The 15,125-nt window shown below is 46.1% G+C and overlaps 1 protein-coding gene across 7 annotated transcripts in view; it reads right to left on the bottom strand.

The window, feature by feature from the left end:
• PDXDC1 (pyridoxal dependent decarboxylase domain containing 1) overlaps positions 1-9,214 on the bottom strand; it is a 68,110-nt gene extending 58,896 nt beyond the window's left edge. For 3 of the 7 annotated variants that reach the window (XM_065536676.2, XM_005591311.5, XM_015442333.4), the window contains exons 1-2: positions 9,122-9,214; positions 8,035-8,140 (exon numbers count right to left, since the gene is read on the bottom strand). In XM_065536676.2, coding sequence (XP_065392748.1) covers positions 8,035-8,097 — 63 coding nt within the window. In that variant the 5' untranslated portion in view covers positions 8,098-8,140; positions 9,122-9,214. Of the gene's footprint in view, positions 1-8,034; positions 8,309-9,121 lie in introns of all 7 variants that reach the window. The other 4 variants (XM_074028286.1, XM_074028287.1, XM_005591315.5 and 1 more) reach the window with 2 other exon arrangements.
• Positions 9,215-15,125: the final 5,911 nt, after the last annotated feature.

Genomic DNA, 15,125 nt, shown 5'->3' on the forward strand with positions numbered 1-15,125 from the left:
ACACATACACACACACACACACACTTTTATGTGATTTGGAAAAAACAAAAACCCACACACACACCTCAAATCTCAGAATGCAGATACATTACAGTTGAGCACAAATTGAAGTTAAAAAAAAGGGGGGGTGTGCAGGGATGCGATGGGTGGGTAAAGAGGGCGAGAATGACAGAAAGCAGGGCAGGGATCCACTGCAAAGGGACATTTTCAGGGAGATGGAAATGCTCTGTACCTTTTTTCGGGTGGGTGGGTAGGGGATTTGCTTTTTGAGACAGGGTCTTGCTCTGTCACCCAGGCCAAGTGCAGCAGCCCTATCGTGGCTCACTGCAGCCTCACCCTCCTGGGCTCAAGTGATCCTCTCACCTCAGCCTCCCAAGTAGCTGGGACTACAGGTGTATGCCACCAAGTCTGGCTAAGTTTTTATTTTTTATAAAGATGGGGGTCTCACTATGTTGCCCTGGCTGCCCTCAAACTCCTCGGCTCAGGTGATCCTCCTGCCTTGGCCTCCCAAAGTGTTGAAATCACAGGTGTGCACCACTGTACCAGGTCAATGCTTCGTATCTTGATCATGCTGGTGGTAATATCCCTATATACAACTTCCAAAACACAAACTCTATAACTAAAATGGGTATTTTTGTTGTATGTAAACTGTCCCCTCAATTTTTCATAAAGAGGGAGTAAATTGATGTAAACTAGATTTAAAAGAAAATATTAAGCAAATAATAGTATAGGTGGTACACTGATGTGGCCAAATTCACAGATGGTACATGAATAACTGCTGTTTGGGAGATACAGAGCTAAGCCTTTAAAGAGAAGGCTTTTTTTTTTTTTTTCTTTTTTTTTTTTTTGAGATGGAGTCTTGCTCTGTTGCCCAGGCTGGAGTGCAGTAGGGTGATCTCAGCTCACTGCAACCTCCGCCTCCCGGGTTCAAGCAATTCTCCTGCCTCAGCCTCCCAAGTAGCTGGGACCACAGGTGCATGCTACCACACCCAGCTAATTTTTTGTATTTTTAGTAGAGACAGTGTTTCACCATGTTAGCCATGATGGTCTCGATCTCCTGACCTCGTGATCTGCCCGCCTCGGCCTCCCAAAGTGCTGGGATTACAGGCATGAGCCACCACAGCCAGACAAAAGAAGGCTTTTAAGAGAAGCAATCTCTATAAGAAAAGAAAGTCTAAAATTTATTTTTTAAAGTATATTAATTGTAACATTCATCAATAATAGAAGTATGTAATACTTTCATTTCAACAAAGTTTTTTTTCAGGAGAGAAATATTCTTATTTGGGGGACTTTTAGGGCTTATTTTGGGGGCCTCTTAGGGCTAAAGAGAAACCAGCTGCTCATATTAGAAGACCTTGGTGTTATCAAATGCTAGTTTATACCATATGCATTAGACATATAAAAAATCACTACCTATCTTCGGCTGAGATAAAAAGCAAGAGGTAAAGCTCCAAACAGCTGTTCCTAACTTACCAACTACTCTTGCCTCCCACAGCTTTCTGAACAAGGTAAATCCTGAATAGTGATAATCATCCAACTTCATCTCTGCAAAAAGCATTTATTTTCCTCCCAGGCGAAAACAAACAGTGCCTGCTGTCTAGCAGTAGTTAAACAAGTCCCCCAAACACATCTATTATAATACATACCTCTGAGAAGCCACGGCAAGAACATAATGTTCCTTACGGGCCAAGGATGAGAGGAGAGGAACAGGTATCCTCCAAGTTGATACAGTGACTTGTAAACCTGCTTTATCTTACTGGAGTCTCAGTTTCTACATTTGTAAGTATTTTTTGTATGATTCAATAGTACAGTATTTAATTAAGAACCAGAACTTTTGTCTCCTCCCATCTTCCTTTTTTGTTTTTGAGATGGAGTATCACTCTGCTGCCCATACTGGAGTGCAATGGTGCAAACTCCTGAGTAGCTGGGACTACAGGCGTGAGCCACCACACCTGGCTAATTTTTGTATTTTTAGTAGAGATGGGTTTTCACCATGTTGGCCAGGCTGGTCTCGAACTCCTGACCTCAGGTGATCCACCCACCTTGGCCTCCCAAAGTGCTGGGAGTACAGGCATGAGTCACCACGCCCAGCCGTCTCCTCTCATCTTCTAAGAACTGGATACTATCATTTGAAAGTCTTATTCTTAACCATCATGGTCTCTACGCTTGAGTGTGTCTGTGAGAATATGAAGACATACTGTAATTACTGGCTCATTAAGCATCATAATCTTCCTAGTTGCAAAGGGTTAGCCAAGTATTGTATAAGGTGTAACTATGAGTATTTAACCTTACAAATTCCTCAAGAAGATAGGCGGAAAATAGGAAAGAAAAGGGCAAAAATAGGCCGGGCACAGTGGCCCACCTGAGGTCAGGAGTTCGAGGCCAGCCTGGCCAACATGATGAAACATTGTCTCTACTAAAAATACAAAAAATTAGCCAGGCGTGTTGGTGCGTGCCTGTAATCCCAGCTATTCAGGAGGCTGAGACAGGAGAATTGTTTGAACCCAGGAGGCAGAGGTTACAGTGAACCGAGATCGTGCCACTGCACTCCAGCCCGGGCAACAAGAGCAAAATACCGTCTCAAAAAAAAAAAAGAAAGAAAGAAAGAAAAGAAAAGGGCAAAAATACCCAACAGTGGAAAGGAGGGAGCAAAGTTAACTGCACAGATCACATCTCAGTCACAGAGAGCAGTATGTGAAGGGGGGAAAAAGCCTCTAATCACTTGACTCAGATATATGTTGGAGATGCTAGAGATCCAACTCCACGTTCCAAAAAACTGTGTTCCCAGAGACCACTACTGCAGTGTCGATTCACACAGACCTTATAACGTGAGTAAACACTTCCAGATAATGACACTGATGGAAAAATAGCATACAATAGGAAAGCTCTATTTCTAAGAACTTTACTATTTAACTGGAATCACATCTTTATTCCGGAACAAAAAGAAAATTGCTGAACAGAAGCAGATACTGTTATAACTCTTCCTTAAGATAAGCTTCTTCATAGGCAGTGTTTCCTAGGGCTTGTTAGTGCACAATCAAACCAGAAAGGTAAAGATGAAATGGCTTTCCTGTTTCTTGATTTTTATCTACCAGCAATAATATGAGGCACGCTCATAAAGTAAAGAGTTGCATTACATTTATAACTAAACTCTAGAAAAGCATAATTCTGAGCTAAATATTCTGCCTAAAAAATCTTTTCCACACAATCTTTCCTGGTCACTTGCTCCTTGCACTCACAACTTGTTTCTTAATTCCTGTGCTTTTTATCCCTCCTTTCTATGCAAGGTTTTATCCAAAAAGTATACCCCTTACCAGAAAGTGATCTCCTGCAGGGATCACATCTTACTCACCTGGTGTCTCTGTCAGCACTCAGCACTGGGCTTTGGCCACAGCTCACCTTCGATTCATAAAAATTATACATCAAGGCCGGGTATGGTGGCTGACATCTGTAATCCCAGCACTTTGGGAGCTGAGGCAGGCAGATCACTTGAGGCCAGGAGTTCGAGACCAGCCTGGCCAACACGGCGAAATCCCATCTCTATTAAAAATACAAAAATTGGCTGGGCGCCCTCTATTAAAAATACAAAAATTGGCCGGGCGCAGTGGCTCACACCTGTAATCCCAGCACTTTGGGAGGCCGAGGCAGAGGACAGGAGATCAAGACCATCCTGGCTAAGACTTGGTGAAATCCCGTCTCTACTAAAAACACAAAAAATTAGCTGGGCGTGGTGGCGGGCGTCTGTAGTCCCAGCTGAGGCAGGAGACTGGCGTGAACCCAGGAGGCGGAGCGTGCAGTGAGCCGAGATTGAGCCACTGTACTCCAGCCTAGGCCACGGGGCGAGACTCCATCTCAAAAAAATAAAAAATAAAAAAAACAAAAATTAGACGGGTGTGGTACAAAAATAATCCCAACTACTTGGGAGGCTGAGGCAGGAGAATTGCTTGAACCCAGGAGGCAGAGGTTGCAGTGAGGCAGAGGTTGCATCGAGGTGAGGTCGCGCCACTGCCCTCCAGCCTGGGTGACAGCAAGATTCCGTCTCAAAAAAATATATATATATAAATCAAAACAGGTTTCTGCTTTAGGTGACAACAGATGACATTAAGCTCAAGCAACTTCTACCTATAACTCATAATCCTAGATACAGTGGAGCAAAGACGGAAATAGGGACCATCAATAGCTCTGCCACTGACTTCCCCTGAAATCTTGAATAAATCAAGAATGAACAAAGCCATAAATATGTAGTATCAGGAACTTTGTACTATGGCCGAGTCCTATCAGTTTTCCCTGACAGCCAGTATTAGATAATCATTTACAGCCTTAGCCACCATGCACCTGTATGCAAAACCCTCACATTATAACATTGCACTTGGCTTTATATGAAAGCTACAATTACAGCTTCTCATCTCCTGCCATTCTATATAAAAGAGTGGGATCTACAAAGCCATACACGGAAACTGGTCATTTCAACCTTGCCTAACAGGGGTTCCTTTCTCATGCTTTTTAAGGAAGGAGCAGGAATAGAAATTATCGGAGTTCTTATCAGTAAGTAATGATCAGGAATGTTCTATTGATGCTGCTATAAACCTCTAGCATAACTGCAAGGTGACAAAGAATTTTCTAAAATTAGGCCCAAATAGGAGGAAAGAAACGCTTAGCTCAGGATGAGTTCAAGAACCAAAAATGGACTGAGTTGTGCTGATTGAGGTCAGAAACAGGGTCAAAGTTGCCTCTTTCAGAGATGAGAATTAGATATAACAAGTAATTGGCTGGGCACGGTAGCTCACGCCTGTAACCCCAGCACTTTGGGAGGCCAAGGCGGGTGGATCACTTGAGGTCAGGAGCTTGACATCAGCCTGGTCAATATGGTGAAATCCCATCTCTACTAAAAGCACAAAAATTAGCCAGGTGTGGTGGTGGGCGCCTGTAATCCCGGCTACTTGAGAGGCTGAGGCAGGAGAATCACTTGAACCCGGAGAGCAGAGGTTGCAGTGAGCCAAGACTGTGCCACTACACTCTACCCTCGGCGACAGAGCAAGAATCTATCTCAAAAAAAGAAAAAGAAATTGCCAGCTCTTAGCACTGTCCAGTGGAACCTTCTTTGGCGATGGAAATGTTCCACATCTGTGCTGCCCAATGTAGCAGACATTAGCCACATGTGGTGGTTGAACACTTGAAATGTGGCCAGCATGACTGAGCAAAGGAATGTTAAATTGTGTTTAATCTTAATCTCAATGTAAACTGCCAAATATGGCTAGTGGCTACCAAACTGCAACTGTAGCTCTAGATTCCCTAAATTAGGGACTTTCAACCAGAGGCAATTCCCTCCACCCCTTGGGGGACAGCTGCCTCCATCTGGAGACATTTCTTATTGTCACAACTGGGGGTAGGGAGTGCGACTAGCATCTACTGAGCGGAGGTCAGGGACACTGCTAAGCATGCTGCCATGCACAGGCCTGCCCCCACAACAGTGAATTATCTGACCCAAAATATCAGTAGTGCGGACGCTGAGAAACTGCTCTAAGTTTGCTCAAGGATAGAATTAAAGTAAATGCAAAACAAACTGTAGCATACCTTGTCTAAACATAATACCCAGGAAGAATGAGATTTCTTAACCAACAGAAAAAGGTCTGGGCTATTCTACAAGTTTAGAGTAGCAGGTTTGACCTGGCATGGTGGCTCATGCTTATAGTTCCAGCACTTTGGGAGGCTAAGGCAAGAGGACGGCTTGAGCCCAGGAGTTTGGGACCAGCCTGGGCAATATAGTGAGACCTTGTCTCGATTAAAAAAAATTTTTTAATTAGCTCAGTGTGGGGGTGAATGCCTGTAGTCCCAGCTACTCAAGAGGCTGAGGCACGAGGATCTCTTGAGCCCTGGAGACGGACGTTGCAGTGAGCCGAGATTGTACCACGGCTCTCCAGCCTCGGTGACAGAGAGAGATCCTGTCTCAAAAATAATACTGTAACAGGTTTTTACTGAAACGTGTATGTGTTTAATAACTTAAAATCTTCATCATTATAGTGATTACTTGCTGTAGCATTTTCTTTATTGAATATTAACATAAGTACACACTGTGAGGCTCTGCTACAGGGCCTTGTTCCTTATGCCTTGAACATACAGTGGAGGACGGGGGCAAAGCCCCTACTGCTACTCTCCTAGTTTGAATTCCTTGCCTCCTCAATTAACCCAGCTGATCATCTGATTTATTGGGACATCACTATCTCAGATACAACAAAACTGATACTGTTGTGAAAGGAAAGCAAATCATGACAAGAAAATGGCTCTGCTATCACAGGTCTGCAAGTTTACATATCAACAGAAAAAGCAAGGGACAGAATTATATTTGGACCAAATCCCAATCATCAAGTGATTCTACTAAATGATGATCCCATACCACATTTTTTTTTTCACATACTATATTTTAAAGTGAGAGATGTTATTTTAAATTTTAGAGGGTGAGTATCAAATAACATTGTGGTTTCCGTAATCAGTATAAATTATGCAAGGATCAGTTTAAATGGGTTCATAACTGCTCACAAAGCTCTCAAGTTTATACTAACAACATAGAATTTAACGCAGCATAGTCTATTCCTCAAAGAAACAGGAATAATAAACACAGTTACATGTTTCACTTTGACTCAGACTATTTTTCAGAACATAAAGTCATCAACACTCACATCATAGCAATGCTTTTTCTTTTCTGCCCAGTTAGCACCAACATAAATTGTTCATTCCATCTAAGACCCTCTATTACTTCAGGGAATATAAACGTAAGTCCCGGCCAGGCGCAGTGGCTCACACCTGTAATCCCAGCACTTTGGGAGGCTGAGATGGGCGGATCACAAGGTCAGGAGTTTGAGACCAGCCTGACCAACAAGGTGAAACCCCGTCTCTACTGCGAATACAAAAATTAGTCGGGTGTGGTGGCACGCGCCTGTAGTCACATCTGCTCGGGAGGCTGAGGCAGAAGAATCACTTGAATCTGGATGGCGGAGGTTGCAGTGAGCGGAGATCGCACCACTGCACTCCACCCTGGACAACAGAGCGAGGCTCTATCTCAAAAAAACAAAAAAAAGTAAGTCCCAGTCATAGTTCTGAAAAACTTACACTCATAATTTTCACACTGACCTAAGGCAGAAACTTCCAGCCCACATGTTCTGAATTCCTAAAAGATCACTGCAATTTTTGTGAATGCTCCAATATTAAACACACTGGAATTGCAGTCCCTCTTGATACCTTGAGAGAGTTTAAGATATTTTATCATCAATTAACACTTAAGGAGCAACCACTGTAATCTACTGATCAAATGCCAGAAAAGTAGTATTTAAAGCAGGATTCCGACCCACTCTGCAGATTTTCCTATAAAGGCTAATTACTCCTGTAGGAAAGATCATCCCAGTTCTTTAGGATTCCAATTACAATCACATGAAGCCCATCCACCTTCTTAGGAAATTGAAAACACCACTTTGCATCATTTTGTACTCAACTGCTGGTGGTTTAAACATGATCTTGACCAGGATTTCTCAGCCTCAACACTGCTGACATTTTGGGCCAGAGAATTATCCAGCGTGGGGAGCTGTCCTGTGCAATGTAGGATGTTTAGCTGCGTCCCTGGCCTCTACCCACTAGGTACCGGTGGCACCTCCCTGCCCCCATTGTGACAATCAAAAATATGCCCAGAGATAGCCAAATGTCCCCTGGGGAAATAAATTGCCCCCTGCTTTAAGAACCACTCACCTGGACAAACTCAAAGTACCAAAAGGTAGACACTCTGCTAATCAGAAGACGGTAAAGACTTTATTCCCAGCCAGGAAAACACATAACATTCACTCCAGAGATGGCACAAGAAAACCATATTATCTTTTTCTTGTCTTCCACCCAATGTATGCTAAGCAACCGAGGAGTAGGCTACACCACTATGAGCACATGAAAACATCTGGCCTTTTACAATTATTGCCTTCAACTCTCCAGTGACAAGTGAACAAATCTACAGCAGCTGCTGCCTTGAAAAAAGACAAAATATATTATTCCTACCAGCTCAAAATTCAAATGTAGCCGTCTTAAAACACTAGCATTGCTCCTGAATGCCACATGCATGAAAAGCCGGGTGTGCACTGGACTGGACAAGCTGACTCCCAAGCTGGAACAGAGAGAAGGGCTTTGAGGGAGGGCAGAATGTCAGGTACCGAAAGCAGGAATCCATGAAGAAACCCAAACCGGTTCCCATTTACAAGCCCTAACACTGGGACAATGAGTATCCGTTTCACATGGTAGAGCAGTCAGCCAGGTACACCACGCTGCCGTTCCCCTAAAAGGAAATCAGAGGTAGGCTCTGTTACCAGTGGATTTGGAGTTGACTCGGGGATATCTCCTCGCCACTGGAAAGGGGGAGCCAGGAAGTTGTGGGGCAGCTGCGATCCCTGAAACTCAATTCGCAATCTACGCAATACCCACCCCTTTCTGGAACTCATAGAGGTTCTCGCCCGGTGTTCGCAGGCTTAGCATCGGAATCACCTTCGTGGGGCGGAGTGGGAGGGGGACGGTGGCGGTTAAACATGCAGATCTCGGTCCCGCCCCCAGAGGTTCTGACCCCGGGACTGAACCTCCACATTTTACCAAAGGCCCCAGGTGATTCCCACGCAGGCTGAAGTTGGAAAACCACTGCTTTAGCAATTTTCATTCCTAACTTGGAGACCAAGAAAAACCTACAGGTTTGCAGCTGGCTCCGAAATAACTGCGGCTTCTTTCCGGGAGCATCTGGGGTCGCCAACGGAGAGCTCCCAGTCCTCCGAAAGGGCCAGCCGAGTTCAGGCCGGCCACTCACGGAACCTCGGCAGGGCCCAAGGTCGGCCCCACGGTCCCAGTTCTGGGCTCCGGGCCCCTCACGGCCCCCACGGAACCCCGCCCAGCCTCTTCGGCCCACGGGGACCCGAGAGACACCCGGTCCCGTGACGCGCCCGGGCCCCAGCCGCCCTCCTGGCGAGGCCTCCTCAGGCGGGGCCCGTCAGCCTGCGTCCCCCTGCCCGGGTCACAATGGCAGCTTGAGACTGGCAAACAGTCGCCTCGGAGGCGGGAGCCCCGGGCCGCAGCGCCGTCCCCATCGCCCCCTCCCGGTACGGACCTTCTCCAGGGACGCGTCCATGGCTGAGGCGGCCGGTGGTGGCCCAATGCTCCCGGGCGCTACTTCCTCCTCCCGCGCCCCGCCGCTGTTTCCACGCTGGCAGCGCTGACGTCCTCCGCGCCCGTGGCCGGCGGGGCGGAGAGGAGGAGGAGCTGCCCAGCGGCGCCGCGGGCTGGCGAACCTGCGGGTTGAGGGGCGGCGGGGCGGGGCCCCGTGGAGGTGGGCGGAGCCCTCTGGGATTCCGTACCTGGGCTTCACGCCGGCCCTCCTTAACGTGCGTAGGCGAAAAGGGGAGGATGCCCGGTGGATTGTTCACCAAACTCACTCTTTCCAGCAGCCTGTCGGAATCAACAAGGTAGAAGTATAATAATCACAAAGTACTATTCATGGAGTGAAAGGCTGGAAATACTAGTGACGCACCTGCACTTCCGGACCCAGGGTTCCAAGTCTCCCGCCTCCCCTCCCGCTGTCATCCCTCGAGAATGGAACAGGCCATTCGCCACGAAGGCGGTGAGCGAGCGAGCACCCTTGCACATGCGCAGGACTCACAGCGTCCTCGGCGCCCAGGGACTTGGGGTTTTTGGGTTTGGGGGCTGCTTGGTGAACGCTGTTCGGCGAAGGCACTGATCTAAGCAGAGGTGTTTGTCTCAGACCTTCCCGCCGAATTATAGACGGGAAAAAATTGTTCAGACAACGGGGCCAGCCTCCTTCATGTAACAATTATAACTTGTCAGGTAATGGGTAATAATAATAATGATAATATTAATACATCAGCTGCTGCTCTTCCATTTTCCTATTTCAACAGCTCTAGGAGATCATCATTATCCCCATTTCGCAGTGCCGATCTAGGTATGATTCAGACCCGAGTCCCATGAGTCCACATACCGCTTCCACTCCCATTTTACTTTAAATGTTTTAAAAAGTTAATTTTTTATTAATTTTTTTATCTTGTTACCGATGAATTGAAGAGAAAAAAAATTTAAATCTCATTTTAATAAAGAAGCGGGGATGTCTCACTCTGTTGCCCGGGCTGGCTTCGAACTCCTGGCCTCAGGCGATCTTCCCGTCTCAGCCTCCCAAAGTGCTGGGATTACAGGCGTGAGCTACCACGCCCGGCCACTTCTGCAGTTTTACTGCAATGTGTTTCTAACGAATGGGGAAGGCGTACATTTGCATAGTAGATTCCTCCCACCTTAATGAGGTAAACTGATGTAGACTACCACAGTTGCAATCAATGGAACACTTCACCTCTGCGATGACGCTACAACCACAAATCTTACTCCTTTTCTCCCTGTTTTTTCTTTTTTCTTTTTTTTTTTTTTTTTTTTGAGATGGAGTCTCGCTCTGTCGCCCAGGCTGGAGTGCAGTGGCCGCGATCTCGGCTCACTGCAAGCTCCGCCTCCCGGGTTCACGCCATTCTACCGCCTCAGCCTCCCAAGTAGCTGGGACTACAGGCGCCCGCCACCGCGCCAGGCTAATTTTTTGTATTTTTAGTAGAGACGGGGTTTCACCATTCACAGGATGGTCTCGATCTTCTGACCTCGTGATTTGCTCGCCTCGGCCTCCCAAAGTGCTGGGATTACAGGCGTGAGCCACCGCGCCCGGCCTTCTCTCCTGTTTTATACTCTTCCTCCCGTGACCCGTGTAACAGGGTCACGTTTTCAGCGCAGTAACTCCATGTTTTGAGCTATCTATGTTGTATTTGGTAAATTGCCTGGTTCTGTTAATAAAATTATTTTCTACCAAAAAACCCTTGTGTGCTGGTTTAGACTGTACTGTGGGAATTATTCAGACTCTCTAAAGAACTTTCCAAACAGAAGGAATGACAGATTTATATCTTTCAAGAACCGAAGACTGAATGTATCCCCGTTTGAACAAAACAAGTCACTTTTCCAATGTGTTATGAAATTGTTCAAACATGTAGAAAAGTTGAAACAATGGTACAGTGAACAACCATGTACCCACTATCTAGATTCTACAATTAATTTTCCCTATATTTGCTTTATCACACATGCATCCATATATCCACCCATCGATATAAGTACATTCAACCTCTGAGCACCTCAGCATGGGTATCATTCAAAACTAGTATAAAGTCACCTCCAAGTTTCTGTGGATTACATTACAAAGTATAATCGATTCTACAAAACAAATACTAGAGAGAGAAAAGTTAACTTTACTGTTTGAAAAGTAGACTTTGACAACCCAATGTGAAAAAGTGGAAATAATCAACCAGATTATTTATTATATTTAGCCAAATATTTATTGACTGCCATCTTGGACAGTTGTGCTGGAAATAGTATGTAGAAGAGTAAGAGGCTGGTTCAAGACCAGCCTGGCCAACATGGTGAAACTCCGTCTCTACTAAAAATACAAAAAATTAGCTGGGCGTGGTGGCAGACACCTGTAATCCCAGCTACTTGGGAGGCTGAGGCAGGAGAATCACTCGAACCCGGAAGGCAGAGGTTGCAGTGAGCCGAGATTGCAGCACTGCACTCTAGCCTGAGCAATAAGGTGAGACCCCGTCTCAAAAAACAGTAAAAATCAAAATAAGAGGCTGGGCCAGGCACGGTGGCTCACCTCCTGTAATCCCAGCACTTTGGGAGGCTGAGGCGGGCGGATCACAAGGTCAGGAGATTGAGACCATCCTGGCTAACACGGTGAAACCCTGTCTCTACCAAAAATACAAAAAGAAATTAGCTGGGCGTGGTGGTGGGCGCCTGTGGTCCCAGCTACTCCGGAGGCTGAGGCAGGAGAATGCTGTAAACCCGGGAGGCAGAGCTTGCAGTGAGCCGAGATTGCAGCACTGCACTCCAGCCTGGGCAACACAATGAGACTCCATCTCAAAAATAAAATAAATAAAAAATTAAAAAATTTTAAAAAGGCAGGGTGCGGCGGCTCATGCCTGTAATCCCAGCACTTTGGGAAGCTGAGGTGGGCAGATCACCTGAGGTCAGGAGTTCGAAACCAGCACAGCCAACATGGTGAAACCCCCTCTCTACTAAAAATAAAAAAATTGCAGAGTGTGGTGGTGTGCGCTTGTAATCCCAGCTACTCGGGAGGCTGAGGCAGCATAATCGCTTGAACCTGGGAGGTGAAGGTTGCAGTGAGCCAAGATTGCACCACTGCATTCCAGCCTGGGTGACAAGAGCAAGACTCTGTCTCCAAAAACAAACACACACACACACCACAAAGACAAGCTCTCTGCCCTAAAGAAAAACACTATTTTCTCTCTGCCCTAAAGAAAAACACTATTTTCTCTCTGCCCTAAAGAAAAACACTATTTTGGGTAGAGGTTTTTACTTTGGGATGCAGATGGAGGTCTCTGAAACTATACTCAAAATTTGTTGTGTGTGTGAGTGCATTTTTCTGGGGAAAACATCCATCGTTTTCATGATATACTCAAGTCTGTGACTCCCCCATCCCCAGAAAAAAAAAAAAAAAAAAATGTTGAAACCATTTGGCTTGTGGATGCACAGATAGGAAAACTGATAAATTATAAAGCAGCATTTTATGGACTAGTGAAGAGAGATAAGCAGAATATTGTACAATTTGGAGCATGAAGCCATCAGTTGTGGGGAGGTTTAATCTCTACAGACATATGGCTTTATGTGCTGCTAACAGACCTTTCTTTTTCTTTTCCTGAAGTGTAGTGGCCTGATCTCGGCTTACTGCAACCTCTGCACCCCGCCCCCCACCCAGTTCAAGTGATTCTCCTGCCTCAGCCTCCCCGAGTAGCTGCGATTATAGGCGTGCACCACCTCATGCACTGTATTTTTAGTAGAAACGGTTTTACCATGTTGGCCAGGCTGGTCTCAAACTCCCAACTTCAGGTGATCCTCCTGCCTCTGCCTCCCAAAGTGCTGGGATTACAGGCCTGAGCCAGCAAGCCTGGCCTCAAATACTTCTTTTTTTTTTTGAGATGGAGTCTCACTCTTTCACCAGGCTGGAGTGCAGTGGCACAATCTTGGCTCACTGCAAGCTCTGCCTCTCGGGTTCAAGCAATTCTCCTGCCTAAGCCTCCTGAGTAGCTGGAATTATAGACTTGCACCACCACATCCAGCTAATTTTCTTTTTTTTTTGCTCTGTTGCCCAGGCTGGAGTGCAGTGGTGCAACCTCGGCTCACTCACTGCAACCTCTGCTTCCCAGGTTCAAGCAGATCTCCTGCCTCAACTTCCCAAGTAGCTGGGATTACAGGTATGTGCCACCATGCCTGGCTAATTTTTGAATTTTTAGTAGAGACAGGATTTCACTATGTTGGCCAGGCTGGTCTCGAACTCCTGACCTCAGGTGATCTGCCCACCTTGGCCTCCCCAAGTGGTGGGATTACAGGTGTGAGATCCAAGCGCCCAGCCTTAATTTTTTCTTGAGACAAAGTTTCACTTTGTCAGCGCAATCTCGGCTTACTGCAACCTCCGCCTCCAAGGTTCAAGCAATTCTCCTGCCTCAGCCTCCTGAGTAGCTGGGATTACAGGTGCTTCCCGTGCCACCAAGCCTGGATAATTTTTGTGTTTTAGTAGAGACAGGGTTTCACTATGTTGGACAGGCCAGTCTCCAACTCCTGACCTCAGGTGATCCACCCATCTTGGCCTCCCAAAGTGCTGGGATTACAGGCATGAGACACTGGGCCCAGCCTCAACTGTAGACTTTTTTTTTTTTTTTTTTTTTGAGACGGAGTCTCGCTCTGTCGCCCAGGCTGGAGTGCAGTGGCCGGATCTCAGCTCACTGCAAGCTCCGCCTCCCAGGTTTACGCCATTCTCCTGCCTCAGCCTCCCGAGTATCTGGGACTACAGGCGCCCGCCACCTCGCCCGGCTAATTTTTTGTATTTTTAGTAGAGACGGGGTTTCACCGTGTTAGCCAGGATGGTCTTGATTTCCTGACCTCGTGATCCGCCCGTCTCGGCCTCCCAAAGTTCTGGGATTACAGGCTTGAGCCACCGCGCCCGGCCTCAGCTGTAGACTTTTAACTCAAAGGTACAAACATTGGATTATGTCTGGGCCAGCTTTTTCCCTTGTCAATAGTATAGCCCATTGGTTAGAGCTCAGATTGTGGCTATAAGTAGAACTGGACTTTTTTTTTTTTTTTTAAGCTGTGTAAGTGAAAGCTACTTGGGCAAGTTACTTAACCTCTTGGTATATTAGTTTCCTCATATGTAAAATTCTGGTTATACTTGCCTTTTAGTGTTTGTTAAACATTCTTATGATCAAAAAACAAGCAAATAAAAACTGCTTATCTTCATCCACATCCCCTTATGGTCTCAATTTTCTCATCACACACACTCCACCAACTCATCTCAATCTAGCTTCAGCTTTGTTCCCTCCACCTAAACGAGTCTCACTAAAACCATCTCAGTCCATCGCACTTGACCTCTTAGCAGCCCTAGAATCAGATGATCACTTTCTTCTTGAAACTGACTTTCCATGCTTCCCACAATATCAAATTGTCTGGATCGTCACCTTCCCTTTTCTGCCTGTTCCTTCTCAATGTCTTTTGGAGTTTCTTCCTCCTCCACCCAATGTTTAATTGTTGGATTTCCTCAGCACTCAGCTGGCAAGCCCCCCTTTTTTTTTTTTTTGGAGACAGTCTCGTTCTGTTGCCCATGCTGGAGTGCAGTGGCGCCATCTTGAGTCATTGCAACCTCTGCCTCCCAGGTTCAAGCGATTTTCCTGCCTCAGACTCTGGAGTAGCTGGGATTACAGGCACGTGCCGGGGTTTTACCATATTGGTCAGGCTAGTCTCGAACTCCTGACCTTAGGTGATCTACCCGCCTCAGCCTCCCAAAGTGCTGGGATTACAGGCGTGAGCCACTGTGCCCGGCCTGGAAAGTCCTTTTGATTTCTTCTTCTACATAATTTCATCCTCCATTGTTTCAGTTAACATCTATATCAAACTGAGAGTATTTCATCAATGGGCTGTGAAATTAACCATTGGGTCATGAGTAGCAATTATTTAAAAAATGAAATAGGATGCAAAACATCAGAGCACATCACATGGATTAAGGA

Source organism: Macaca fascicularis, chromosome 20 (genome assembly GCF_037993035.2).
Source record: "Macaca fascicularis isolate 582-1 chromosome 20, T2T-MFA8v1.1".
Classification (NCBI taxonomy): domain Eukaryota; kingdom Metazoa; phylum Chordata; class Mammalia; order Primates; family Cercopithecidae; genus Macaca; species Macaca fascicularis.